The following is a 15,203-nucleotide window of genomic DNA, read 5'->3' as shown; positions in this document are numbered from 1 at the left end:
ATTGCTTCAACTTAAAAATGCATAGTTACATCAGTTTTAGCAACTTTAATAAACTAAGTTTACTGTGTTTTATATCTTTATCCTTTTGGATGCAAACTAGTAAATCATATTTCCATTTTTTAAAACATGTTAACAAAACAGAACTGGCAGATCTCATTATTGGCAAAATCAACACTAACTTTGTTTACTGAAGCTGCTTAGACTTAAAGAACAAGGTCATTTCACTTGTCATTTTTAAGTTGCAACAACTTCACAAAAAGTAAATACAGCCACATTTGAAGTAAACTTAACAGTTACATAAAAAGTAAACAGAAATTAAGATTAGTAGTCATATTTATTTATTTTTTGTTTTCAAGGCAATTGGTTTACAAGATTATTTTAAGTAAAGTCAACTTGTCAGATTTCACAGTGTACACTTGTTAGCTGGTGCATTTAATACAATCATATTTTACAGCATTACAGTGGATAATGATTGAGCCCATACAGGATAAAAGAAAAGATCCTTGTTGGTGTTGAATGCAGCTGCAGTCCTCTCCCATAAACACACAGACTCCAATAAGTTGAGGTGATTAAAAGCCTCTGTCATTATTCTCTCACTCGTTAAGACGGCCTCTCGGATTTCAAGTGTCTCCTTTTACACTCCCTGAGCCGCCACATTCATCATGAGACCGGGCTGAAGTTTTATTGCTGCCGCTAGAGGTGGATGCAAAAACAAAAGTTGAGTGTGGGATGGACTCAGAGGGCAACTAACCCCAGTGCACTCTCTCAAGGGGGAGAAGAAGAAGAAGAAGAAAAAAAAAAAAGGAAAGAAGAAGAAAGCGAGCCGGGGCATGAGTCCTCTCTGTTCGTTTTTGACACAGTTCAACTCATTTCATCCCCTGGAAACTCCGGGTTATCCCTCGACGATATGGGCGTACCTACGAGTTTGTGCATCACAGAGGAGTAAGGTGAGGGACGGGGTCACAGCTCCATAAATACTCGGTGTGGCTACGGCTTTGGATGGACCCTGGAGGAGTAAACACTGCTGGAGGAGCCTTACGCACAGGAGAGGAGCGGCGACTTTCCTGCAAGCTGACACCTCATTTGTAGAAGCGCTTACTGCTTAAAAGCCTCCTCGGTTTGCACCGAGAAAGTTGTGGTGCCTTTGCATACTATGGGAAGTCTATGACTGGCAGAGGTATAATTTAGTTTTTCTCCCAAAGTGCGATGTAGTTCACCTTCACACCCCAAAGTGAACTCAAGATGACAGCGCTTGTGCTCGGACTCGCGTGGAGCTGCCTGAGTTTTCTGTCCTGCGCTCATTGTGGCTTAAGTGACAACCATGTGCACTCCAGTTTTATTTACAGGAGGTTGCGCAATCACGAGCGCAGGGAGATCCAGAGAGAGATCCTCTCCATCCTGGGCTTGCCTCACCGTCCGAGGCCCTTCTCTCCCGGGAAGCAGGCGTCCTCCGCGCCGCTCTTCATGCTCGACCTGTACAACGCCATGGCCGTGGAGGAGGAGGAGGAGGAGGAGCTGGTGGGGGTGCAGCACAAGAGCTTCGGTGCCAAGGCTCAAGGGCACTCCAGGAAGGGTTACTACAGCCCGCAGCAGGCCGAGTACTCCCGCGTGGCTCAGCCCTACAGAGCGGCCCCTCTGTTAGGCCACAGCCCCGCGCTCACCTCCGCGCACGACACCAACTTCCTCAATGATGCCGACATGGTGATGAGTTTTGTCAATTTAGGTAAGTGGCATAACAATGTGACATTTCTTTCAACAGGTTGCATTAAATACATATTAAGTAATTAATCGAATTAATAAGCTTTAATATTATTTAAAGGGGTCTCTAGGTAGGGGTGGGCGATATGGGCCTATGTTAATATCACGATATTTGAGGGTATTTGTGCGATAACGATATTCGTGATGATATGACAAAATACTGAATTTTTTTTTTATTTATTATTAACTATAAGAACATGCAGTTGCAATAAAATAAGCGTTGTAGTTTTATATGTCAACATAAATAGTTTGCCTTCAGATATTCAGTAAAAGAAAAAAAAATGTAGAATTTCTTAAGTTTGCAAAAAACAATAACAGGTAGCAAATTTGCTCTCAGTCATGTTTGTTGTTGCTGTGCCTAAAGGTATGATGTCTTTATGTGAACATGTTGGAATATTGACGTTATCACAATACATTTTTTTTTTAAAATCATATTCAGAAATTATACTGATATTATCCTGAATGATATGGCATGGCACACCCCATCTCTAAGTTTTAACAGCTCCATCTCCAACTCTTAATTTCTCTATCTTCACCCCTTCCACTGTAAAAGAAATTAATAATGTATACTAGAGATTTTATCTAAATGGGTGTTATCTGCGTTGAGGAAAATTTTTTTGTTTTTTTGTTTTTTTTGCACATTAAGTGCAATTTTGTTCAATCTACTGCTGACAAGCAACTCAAAAACTGCAGCATTAAAGTCTTCATGATCTCTTTCAAGAGTTCAGGAGTTAGGTCCATTTGAATTCATTAAGTCACATTTAACAAACCTGCAGAGAGATTAAGTTAATTAAGTCTAATTATTTTTATTAAGTATTTAAATGCAGTTAATTAATTTTGTAAAAAAAATAATAATAATTTGACACGTGTAGATTTTGTTTGAATATCTGAGCTTCCTTTTCCTAAAAAATATAAAAATCTTGGTGAAGTCTCATAGTTGTCAACTTACTCTCACTCAGTGTCACTACTTGGTGTTTTTTTTTTTATATTTACATTTAAATGTGAACATTTAAGTGCATTTTCAGTCACTTCAGTTTAATTAGTCTTGTGTGAAATATTCAGTATTTAACAGAATTAGGCCCAACATTTTGACCTCTATCAATTTGTGCAGCTTCCTATTAAAAAGGCAGCTGATCTGTATAATGATTGTGTTTGTTCAGTAGCAGCGACCCTTAACCCAGCAGTTCAGAGCGCCTTATCAGATGACTGTCTGACCTTGAGAAAATTGGTCTAAATTATTTCCTGTTGTTAAAAGGGGAGTGATATTGACAGATGCCTTCATTTCTCAAGGTTCTGTCACCAAAAGGGAGCTCTGTCCTTCATATTTGAGTTATTTGTTGCATTTATAGTTGTTTAACGAGGATTAAAATAACAAGGCATGTCACATGGAAAGTTACTCAAAAATGAAATGTGACGCAGTATTGCAGAGTCCTTAATTAAAGATGAAAAAAAATCACCAGAAATATTTTTTAGATAATGTTGATATTGTAGATTTAAGGATTTCATTTTTTTGAATATTGAGCAAAACATGTAAAATGAATTTGTGTCGAGCTGCTTGAGAGTATAATCCCTCACCTTGGCCTGAGCCCATCTGTTTCCACTTACCGCTATAGCAGGGCATGTACACTGTCAGCCTTGAAAGCTCCGCTCTCGTTCTGGGGACTGTCAGCGAAGTGTTCAATGGGGCTCTGTCTTTATTACAGTACATTCAAATATAGCTACTGACCTCAGCTGTTTTAGAAATGTCTATGTGGCGTTTCACGTATAGTTTAATATGCTTACCGTAACCATTTGAACATTCGCTGTGTAAATAAGAAGTCTTTTGACAGCAAAGATGAAACACACCAGTCGTTTATTAATCTTGTTAACAAAATTCTGTCCTAGTAATACACAACACGTCAAAAATGCACTCTGCTTACCAGAGAGTGGAGTCATTATTATTTAATCTTTATTTTAAAGCTAGATGCTCTGTGCTTTCAGTGGCACCTCTGCTTCAGATTACTGCCTGTGGCTAATATAATGGAACATGCTCGCTGGGTAAAAGTCAGACCTGACTTTTGACCTGCTTGTGCTAAGTAACCACAGGCGTTCTCTCCCGATAAAATATCAGTGAAATGCACCGCATGATATCACCAGGGACGTCAGAAAATCCACTGACCCGGGCCACATGCCGCTTTTCTGCTACTCGGCCGGGATGTGAGACAATTAGTGGCCACTTTCTTTAGTAGCATTAAAGTATCTTCTGTCAGCGATATTGATCCTGACGCTTTGATTATTTGAGACCCGGAGAAGCTTTACTTTATGTACAAAAATAGGTGCAACCCCTTAAAAACTTCATTTCTACATCTTGTATTTATTACCATGCAGCAAAATGTAAAATAATCAAACCTATGTGAAAACATTCTCGAAAATGACAGGCCTTAAAAAATATCTCATTATATAGAAATATTTACTTCAAAGGTTAAGGGTCGTTAAACGTTCTTTGTACGAAACCAACAGGAGGTCAGTAAAAGGTCAGAAATGAGGTCAGAGGAGACGCTCACATGATGTTGAAGAATCCTGTCTGGTCTTTTCTCTCACTTGAGGTGCAGACGAAAGTGTCTTTAATTGAAATCAGCCTGTTTTTCTTAACTGACAGCCCATTCATCATGGCTGGAGAATGCAGTTAGGCACACAGTGGAGGGCCTGTCTGGGAGCTGCTACCTGTATTCAGTTGACTGATTTAATGAACTGGAAAGTGCTTTTGTTGGTAGTCAAAATGTTTGGATTGGACCTGGAATGTAAAAGAAGATGTGATAAATTACTCTTTTTCTGTGCATTAATGCTGGCATATTTTCTCTGTAGAGCGACGCACGCAGAGGTTCAGGAGTTGAAGTCATATTTTTTGATCATGTGTGTGAGCTTTGCTGCCAGTAAAAATGAAATTCTTCATAAAATGTATTTCCTTCCCAGTGGAGAAAGATAAAGATTTTTCTCACCAACGGAGGCACTACAAGGAGTTCCGTTTTGATCTGACTCAGATCCCGGACGGAGAGGCAGTGACTGCTGCAGAGTTTCGGATCTACAAGGACCGAAGTCATGCTCGCTACGACAACGTTACTCTGAAGGTCACCATATATCAAGTCATCAAGGAATATCAGAACAAGTAAGTACCCAATCAACCAAAAACTGACATTAAAGGCAGTTCACTCAAGTACTGCACCTTATTGCAGCTCTGACGTACTTGAACTTGAGTGTTTCTATTTTCTGCTACTTTAAACGTCTTTGTGGCCCCCCACCCCCCTTCTTCTCTCGATCCACGTCTCTGCTATGCACCTTTTGAATTTTTTTCCCCAACAAAGTCAGTTTGCTCTCATTCCCTTTCCTTACTTTCTTTTCTTTTTTTTGGAACCCTTTCTATTTTCATTTTTGGTTTTCCCTTTCTTAGGGGAAGACATGACGAGCAGACACTCACTTCAGTTAACAGTTTACATGATATCAAACAATTTAGTGGCCTTTGAATTATGTTACATCCTTAATGTGCACTTATGTAATTAACGTAAAGTTACGGAGGTTTAGGCGATAATAGTTACCATGGTAAGGTTGAGAAAAAGAAACATGGTGAGGATGTACCCTAAAATGACTCAAAGCTCACAAGACTCGGCAGGGGAAAGTCTTTTTTGTAAACTATCAGCCACCCCTACCTGCCTCCTTACATTGCTCGGCTGCTTCCTTGCGTACTCCCATGAGCGTATTAGTCATGTGATAGTAGCCTTTCAAAATATGTGGAATTTGCACAAATTTGGTTGATTTCATTTTTCATAGGAAAATGTAGACACAATTTGTGAGAACAGCCTGCTCACTTCGCTTTAGCTATGTTTAGAGACAAATCTGTGAAGATGGACTAAACCATTTTGTGTCTGTAAAGGTTAAGAGGGACCTCTGAGATCTTCCACTATTTCTTTTAAACAACTTCCAGCCAATTTTAATTTAGTTCTGGCAGTTATTACTAAATTTAAAAAAAGGATAAATTAAAACAATTGCAAAAAAAACCCCTCAAACTTTTCATTTAAGGCTTTTCAAGCCCCTCCACCATTGGGTCCCTGGGTAATCAGTCCTATTTTTCCTCCACTAATACACCCCTGGATGTTTTTTTTACTACAAGTATTTTTTGACACAAGTAGTAAATGTTACTTCAAATTTAGAGTTTACAAACAAAACATATGACCAGCTTCTATTGTCAAGACTACGAAAATATATAAAGTAGTTTAAAAAAGGTCAACCTACGAAGCGAACACATTAAAATGCTGCTATCTTATCAGAAATTGTAGTCCAGTAACACTCCGACAGAGGCCCAATGAGCACTTAAACCCTATGCAGTTATTTTATTTCACAGTTAAATAGTCCAACAGCTATTGTCTTGCACAGTTAAAACTTTCCACTCGCACAGAGCGTCCTTCTATCTCCAACTCTGTTCTCCTTCATTCGCACCATGTCTGCCTTACAAATATAGTTCTCGGATAAAGAGAACTCCATTAGCATGTTGGCCACTTATGAAGCTTGGAAGGTCCATCAGTTATCACTCGTCTTGTGTTGCCTGCCAAGCTGGCCAGATGAAACCATGAGGGCCCACAATAGGGGGGGAAGGGGCTCCCTTGGGTGCTCCCGTGGTCACTGTTATGCCCGCCACCTGCCTGTCTTAACAATATTCCGGAAGTTTAAACCATGACATAGCTGAATACACAGGGGTGTACTTAAAAGTGGGCCCACATTTACTTGCCAAAAATGTGTGTGGGTGATTGAAGGGGAGATATGGCCCTCCTGGGCTTTGAAAAGGTCCAAGTCAATGGACTCTGCCATCTTAAAGGGGAAGACTGCTCAGTTTAAGTTTTCACACATGCTTTTATGGGGAGTAGTGGGTTTGAGTTAGTGTTCACAAAGAAGAACTATTGTTTCCCAGTGCAAGAAATCTTAGAAGAAATGTTAGTGTGTGATTTTTAAAAGTTTGCTCAAGTTTTTTCCCTCAACTTAAAAAGCCACGATTAATTTTATTTTATTTTAGTTCTATTATTTTGTAAGCCATGCTCATTCTTCTTTCCTGTTTTTCTTAAACATTTCAGACAGAATGTTAGTACAAAATACAAGAATTGATCATTGTCGATAGTTTAAAGTTTCTACGAAGTCCACTTGTGCTGCAACTTAAGCATAGTCAAGTTAGCAGTAAGTTAGTGGGTTTATGTAGCTAATTTAAACCACTCTTTTGGGGCATCTTAAGGATTTAAGATGACCATTCACACCAACAGCAAAGCCCCCACGTCATGTCCAGCCAAAGACCGTCTCCCCTCACCTCCCTTTGCAGTAAACTCCTACTACTTACTCATTACTTGTAAGATTGACGTCGAGATGGTGGTGTTAAAAAGAACGTGTAGAGTATTTATCAAAACAAAAAAGTCATGTGTCATTGTTTATACTATCATTGAAGTATGATTAACATATTGAATGTATTTCCTTTCCTTTAAAACATTTGCAGAGACAGTTTTTGTCAGAATTTGAAACATATAGTATTAACATCCTTTCACTCCTAACTTCTCAAATAGCAGCTTGTCCAGTGGCCCTGCACTTTAAGCTGTAACACTGTAGGTACCCTTCTAGCATCAGTTTTTGATTCTACAGTGTCCTTTCAAAATAAACTTCTATTTTGTTGCAGGAAATGTACGTAGCAGCTACTTTAGGTTTAGGCAACTAAACTATTTATTCAATTCAATTCAATTTTATTTATAGAGCCCATTATTACAAAACATGGTTTGCCTCAGAGGGCTTTACAGTGTATTAGGTTATGTTTTGAAAAAAAAAAACATCATTGCTTGGGTTAAAATAACTAATTCTATTACATAACTTCACTTACTTAAGAAATTTCATGAGTATATTATGTATTAATATGCATATATGATGAATGTCACTTGACGTCAACTACATTACCTGGTCATAGAAAACTCTGTCAGTTTTTCGTTTCACACAGGACATGAACAGCTGTCTCCTCACTCAAAGTCCTATGTTTGTTTGAACCCATCAACCTAGCCTTCCACCCACCATACTCAGAAATAGTCGCTCTTAATATTACTTCATTGCCATGCATGGGTTTATACTAGAGTTATTTGAAAGCCTGAGTACATCTTAAAACATTGCCTTGTGCATCAGTATCACATGCTGAGGGCTGCTGACCAAACTGCCATATTTGATGCCGTGGGGATGAGATCGGGTTGTTGCATCCATGCTGTTCTTGGCATATTCCAAAGTATTTTGCTTCTTGATTGTCACTAACTGTCGATCAGGGAAACATCGTCCTTGAGCACATGAACGCAACAAAACGAGGACCTCTTAAAAACTTATTGCTTAATATGTCTACAGCACTAGTGGTCAAAAACTCCACCGGGTACTTTTAACGTAAGACAGCTACACACCATGACCTACTCTCACTCCACTATATCAATGTCACAGTATATCCTGCACTGCTACTGAACTCTGCTGCTGAACATAAATTGCAAATGGAAAATAGTGGCAAAAGAACATAATTTTGCAGGGGACAGACTTGCCTGAAAAGAAAAGTTACCTCTTTTCCTGGTATCCACTCACTTTAACGCACTCTCTGTGGAACAGTACATCCAGTAATCACAGATGAAGGGCAGGATAAGTACTTTCCTCTTGGATATGGCTATGGGAATAGTGAATTCTTACCTACGCAAACTAAATTATCACAGGATATGAGCTTAATGCTGGACTTTTCAAAGAGGAAGTTCACCAGTATGTCACTCATAACCATTGACCTAATGTGGAACTCCACATGAGGTTGAGTTTTATTACACCTGTAATAAACACATGAATAATTCCTGAACTATTGAGGCCACATGGAAACTCTTGGTTCTCTCCCACCAGCACCGTGTAACCACAAAACTGAACAGGCGCTGCCTTATCCGATCTGCCCCTTGAAAGGAATCCAATGCAAATTGCCAAGCAGGGCTTTTTCAACTTAGCACTGATCGATGCCTTATGTCAGGCTCATGTTAAAAATACACCAGGGCTGATATACATGATTCATAACTCCTGAAATGTTTTGCCCATCAAATAGCCGAAATCTTGGCACATGTTTAATACCACACAACTCTGCAGTTTATTACAAGTCACAGCTTTTTCAACAATAGCGCCGCTGCTTTCTTTTTATCTCCAGTACAAAGCTGGTGTACGAAAATGACCAAATTACTCTTACACACCAAATCACCAGTTTTTAATAATGTAGGCCTTTTTAGGGAACAATTTTCAAAAGAAGAGATGAAGAAACTAATAAAAGCCTCTCAGATTTTTGGCCTCTGCTGCAGAGTTTGGGCTAAAGCATCCATTTGTGATCAGTCATTGATACCTCGTTTATCTGCTCCACTCTAACTGATTAAGACCTCTTGGACGCAGTTTAAATGCCCTCAAAGAAGCATGTGGTTTCTTTTTTGTGTCCCATTAAAGCTATGCAACATTAAGGTGCACAGGCAGTTTTAATTTGTTCTAGAGCTTAATGCTCTGGAGCACTGAGGTTTTGTAATATGCTTATAATGAAGCAGTAAAGTGACCACATGCATTTCACTCAAACCTCTCTGAATCTCATGAATAATTTTGAAAACTGATATACCTGCAGAGACTAATAATTAAACAACCAAGGCAATGCACAAATTAACAAGATGGCCAAAAAAAAGTAAAACATTAAAAGAGCATTACCTGAAAATAAGCAAAAAAAAAGAACAGACAACAACAAACAAGAAAATGACCCAAAAAACTGCTTAAAATGACAAAATATCTGTTCATTTTTTTCCTGTAACATACTTTTAAATATATAATAATAATGATTATTGATATATTTTTCTGGGCATTTTCCCTAGTTTTTGATAATTCAACCCCCCATCATTTTTAAAACTAATATTCTTTGTCACCTTTTCCCAATTTCTTGCAAATTGTGGGACACATCTGGCCAAGTTGGTCATTGTCTTGTTTCCCCATGTTTTTTTTAAAGAAACCAAACCAATTTGCTCAGATTTCAAATGGTCAAATAGCTTGTGAGGCGCCCCAACGCAGCACAACGCAAATGTCGAACCAGATTTTAAAGGGTTAAATAAGTTTTCAGTGAATTCTGATATATTTTAAATAATTAGGATACATATGTTGCTTTTGCTGGAAACAGCAGGTGCTGCTTGCATGTGTGTAGTGGCTCTTTGAGTGTGCATCATTTTAACTGTTGATTTAATGCAGATGTTTTTGTGTCATTGTTTCTTCTCACCTTCAGAGATGCAGAGACATTCTTGCTTGACTCCAAAAAGGTCCAGGCATCAGATGGCGGCTGGCTAGTGTTTGACATCACAGCCACCAGTAACCACTGGGTGATGAACCCACAGCAGAACCTTGGCCTGCAGCTCTGCGTGGAGACCGTAGATGGCAAGTGAAGTTCAGTTTCTTTTTTAATTAGTTTTACTTTAAACAGACTCTTGGAAGCTAGAAAAGATCAGGAAGTCAAGAAAAATCCACAAAGTCTGCATTTGATTAAAATTATAATAGTAATAATTTAATTGAATTCAGGACAAATGTGACTTGTATATTTGACAATTTGTGGACTATTTTATTTACCACCGATAAATGGCCATGAATCCACACAAAAAAGGCTAAAAATAAATGGCTTGACCAAGGATTTATTAAGACTTAACCTTGAAAGCAGTCATAAATTCATACAAAAATCAGAAAGTTTTATTTACCTCCTGTTTTTTAAAGGCCGAAGTATCAACATAAAATCTGCTGGAATCATTGGGAGGAACGGGCCGCAGTCCAAACAGCCTTTCCTGGTTGCTTTCTTCAAGGCCAGTGGGGTGTTGCTTCGCTCTGTCAGAGCTGCTGGTGGGAAAAAAAAGAACCACAATCGCAATAAATCGACAAATCAACAAGAATCATCTAGGGCACCCAAAACTGGAGGTATGTGCACTTTTATATTTTAGTTAAAATGCTACAATAGTTTTTTTCAATAATTTCTTTTATCCTGTACACATTTCATCAGTGTGTAGGATAGGATGTGTGTAGGACTGGTTTATCATATTCATATCATGTTTTCATTAGTTTACAATAATCTGAAAGTAAGAATTGTTGTGTTTTAATTACCTAAGGACAGGCATGTACAAAGTCCCAGGTACCAAACGTGGCCCACAAACTAATTTTAACCCACCATCGGCTTGACTTTGGCCCTCCACACAATACTGATATCAAGGGAGTTCATTTTCCATTTTTTGGATTCACCTCATGATGGCCGCACTGCTGCAGAGTTTGTAGATATGCATCAGTTACAAACTCTGCAGGTGGAACTAATGTCTTTTCATAAACAGACGGTAAATAAACAACAGTTACAACAGCAGACATTTTTCTACTAGGTTGCAGACATGGCCACAGCAAAGAAGATGACAGCAAGGGCTGTTGCTTTCAGGAGTTGAGGATAGTTTATTTATTTTTAGTACATTTTCACTGAAAGAACAGCTGCATTTGTCTTGTTTGTGAGTTTCAAAATAATTTTTATTAACCCATTTGATGTGGGGAGCAGCTGGCCCCAAGTTATTTTTACATTATTCAGTCTGGCTCCTATTCAGAAAAGTTGGACACCCGTGCCTTAGGAGATGAGGAGTTTTGTTTTGAAACAAATTTTTGAACAGAGCCACGCTGATTTGAAAAAAGCTGACCTTTCAGAATGATACAGACCGCTTTTCACTGTTTATTTATTTATTTTTTACAGTAGCCAAAAACGGACACATCAAACACTGGCACTAGAAAGAAGACACTTGTGTTTTTGTGTCATTGTAGTTGTCCGTAAAGCTTTGTACACAGAGGAAATTTCAGTTCTTTAATAACACCACTAGATGGCACTGAATCCTACACACTGGACCTTTAATTAGATGCATTTTATTGACATTGTTTTGCTCTGCTAACGACCATCGTTCCATCAGACTGTCATTCATTAATGAGACTAACTAACTTTATTTCCAGCAGCAGATATCTCTACAGTTATCGGCCAGATTGTCAGTAATTAAAAATAATTGGATAGCAGCACAGTCCGAGCACTGCCCTATACATCTCTTTAATTAATAGTTATTTCTTGGAATAATAATGAGCTAGGCAAGTTTTTTGTATTATTACACTCCTCTTAATTAATCTGATTGTTATATGGATATATGACCTTTACACACTGATATGGGAAAGAAAATGCCTGCAACTTCAAATGTAATGACCATCCACTGTTTTTTAATAGTATACCATTTATAGGAAATGTATGCTATTATGGGATAATCTTTTGTACTGCTGTACAGACTAAAGTCTGTATTTTATATGTATATATGCATCTCTGGTGCATCAGAAGCTTTACAGACTTCTGTGCCACTGTTTTTCAGATTACAACACAAGTGAACAGAAGCAAGCCTGCAAGAAGCATGAACTTTACGTCAGTTTTCGTGACTTGGGCTGGCAGGTAAGGCAGCTGTATCTCACATTACAGAACTTGTAACAAATGGCAGTAACTCAATGAACAGCACATTTTAAATCTGAGGTAATAAGGTGTCATAAAGGAGGCTCATTTTCTCTCAAGGATTGGATTATTGCACCTGAGGGCTACGCTGCTTTTTACTGTGATGGCGAATGCTCTTTTCCACTCAACGCACACATGAATGCTACAAATCATGCAATTGTGCAAACCCTGGTAAGCGTTCTGTAGACGGCGTTGGATTATGTGTATATCAATAAAAATCATGTTACGAGCTACCATAATGTTCTTAGCAGTTCTAATTCATTTGAAACTCGCTGCTGTTGCACCTCTTTGAAACCAACTTAATGCTTTCATTTATAGGTCCATTTAATGTTTCCTGACAACGTGCCAAAGCCATGCTGTGCCCCGACCAAGCTCAACGCAATATCAGTGCTTTACTTTGATGACAGCTCAAACGTGATCCTCAAGAAATATAGAAATATGGTAGTTAGGTCTTGTGGTTGCCATTAGTGGCCACGTAAACTTTAATTTATACTATCTGGTGTGGGAATTGCTGGAAAACACATCTGCTGCAGATGTGATGTGATGTACAGTATTATGTATAAAAAGTTTTATTATCTAATTTATTTTCTTTTTTAAAAATAGCACTGAATATTGTGATATTTAAATGATTAGAACAAAATGTTGATTTTACCGTCAGTTATCAGTTAACTTTTGTGTCCGTTGGCATATACTCCGTCTTAGTTACGTCTGTATGATAAGGTTTATGTGTTAACTATTCACTGGAGTCATCATGATACATGAGATCGCTTCCCCGTCTGCTTGTTTTTTCTCCTTTTACAATTTGCTTGTGCTGTAAATGTTAACTGAGCTAAAAATATTTACATGGATGTCCAATTTTTTTCTTCAATGCTAATTTTGTCCGTGTGCTCCATTATGGAAAAACAATTACAAAAAACTGACACATACAGAATAACGTCACAAAACGCAGCATCACAAGTTAATTTGATAAACAAGGGAGACTGTAATAATGTCTGTAATACTGTTTTTAAGAGGCTGTGGGGCGCTCATTTTTAGAACTAGTGCAAAGGTAGTGCTATCTTGAGATAACGACAATAAGAAACCAAAATATATCAGTCTGTGATTCCTTAACTCTCCTACTGACATAGTTTTCAACTAGAATATATACTTCAACAGAATAAGCATATTCCTAAAATTCAGTTATGGCTTTTGGTTTTGGTTTGACACTCCAATACTTAAAGTAGCCCCATTTAGCCACCACTATAAAGAAAATTCTGGGGGCGCCACTGGCCAGATGATGCTATAAGCGCTTATATCACAACGTCAACAGGCTGCTAAAAAAAATCTGATTGGATCAGTGGGGGAAAAAAAAGTGAGTGTTCCCTGATGTAAACCAAACTGCCCAAAGGTATTTTCAAGCTGCCACTGTCTTTCAGCACTGATACTGTTTCACCTTTTCCGAGCCAGCTTTTTTTTTTGTTATTTTATAAAAGAGTGTGTTCACATACGGGAATTATGTCCGTCTGGAATGAAACTGTTGAGTGTTTGCTTATGAATGCTTTGCAAATTGTGTCATTTTTTAAACATTTATGTAAATCTCTTCCATAAACACTGTCCTGTCATTCCTCTGTGGACTACAAACGTCTTTGCTCCACACTCATTCCATCTTATGTTTGGGGAAAGTATATCTTAATGTAGAGTGTTGTGTATTTTAATAAATGTACCACTTGAAAACCCTTATCTTGTGCTTTGCCTTCACTTGACCTCACAGCTTTCTTGCTCCATTTATCACCCTAAACTATATGTTTTTTGTTAGATTTTTTTTCCTCCTCTAGCTGCAGCCTTTTTCAGATTCAAGTTCTCCTTTCGTGTCTGTTTGGAGTTCTGCGGATGTTTTACACACTGTTGCCGGACTACCGTCTCAGATTTATAAATGTTTGACAAGTATGATATAAACTAGGGGTCCACCCAGGGAGCCTGATGACATGCTCTCGGGGAGTGGTAATGCTAGTGGTACAGAGCTAGCAGTAAAGCTGTGCCGCGTCCTCCAAAGACAACCCAAAAGGGCGATTATCACGAGGCTGCCAGCAGAGAACAGTATATCATTTACATAAGCAATCCCTTCCTGATTATGGGGAAAGATACCATCCATCACATGATTTATGTGCATTCTCATGTTTTGGATGTTGCTATCTGCTCAGAGCAAAGATTCACCCCTAGAAACAAAGTGGAGACTGTAAACTAAACTAATTCTGCTTTCCTGACTCAGGAAAGCAGAATTAAAAGAGAAAATGCGAGCAAATTCCAGAGAAGTACTTTGGTTACGCAAGGATTTTCAATGGTCTTGGAGATCTCACTGTAAGCCCCAATCCATCTATAACACAAAATTTTATTGTTAAATCCATACAAATGTTCCAGACTGTCAAAATGACATAAAAACTTTATGTTCCCTTAACAATAAAACGGATACCTTGTGGGCTTGACATCATTTTTGTGCCTCTCAGCCAGCGATAGCTGAGGTGGGAGGCATTATTGTTTTTGGGTGCACGATCTGATATTAAGTGTTGTCCCTGGACAACTTGTTTGTCAAGGATTCACATCATAACCAACCAATCAGCACCACTTATTGATTGTAATTTCATTTACAGTGTACAGATAAACGCCCATCAAGAAAAAAAACATAAATATGTCCATTTCAAAGCCATTCCAGCAATTGCATGTAGAAATTGGATTAAAAGTATGTTATTGGGGAATTACTAAATATATATTTAATCCCTGTTGGGTGTATTTATGCGAGAGAAATATGTGTGAAAATAGATTTTATGGGACTTTTGTCACATTAGCTCTATCTGCTAAGCTGAGCTAAGGCTAAAAGGCAGCTTCCTTTACAAACTTT

The 15,203-nt window shown here is 38.3% G+C and overlaps 1 protein-coding gene across 1 annotated transcript; it reads left to right on the top strand.

Moving 5' to 3' along the window:
- The first annotated feature begins 575 nt into the window (after positions 1-575).
- On the top strand, positions 576-14,047 carry bmp5 (bone morphogenetic protein 5). The gene is made up of 7 exons (XM_042502042.2): positions 576-1,723; positions 4,711-4,903; positions 10,061-10,209; positions 10,540-10,737; positions 12,195-12,271; positions 12,389-12,499; positions 12,647-14,047. The coding sequence occupies exons 1-7, from the start codon at positions 1,243-1,245 to the stop codon at positions 12,794-12,796; spliced, it is 1,359 nt and encodes a 452-aa protein (XP_042357976.2). The 5' UTR covers positions 576-1,242; the 3' UTR covers positions 12,797-14,047.
- Positions 14,048-15,203: the final 1,156 nt, after the last annotated feature.

Source organism: Plectropomus leopardus, chromosome 13, assembly GCF_026936395.1.
Source record: "Plectropomus leopardus strain MGB_pleo_1.0 chromosome 13, ASM2693639v1, whole genome shotgun sequence".
NCBI lineage: Eukaryota > Metazoa > Chordata > Actinopteri > Perciformes > Serranidae > Plectropomus > Plectropomus leopardus.
The sequence above is the reverse complement of the archived record's forward strand: the minus strand, read 5'-3'. Positions and strand labels throughout refer to the sequence as shown.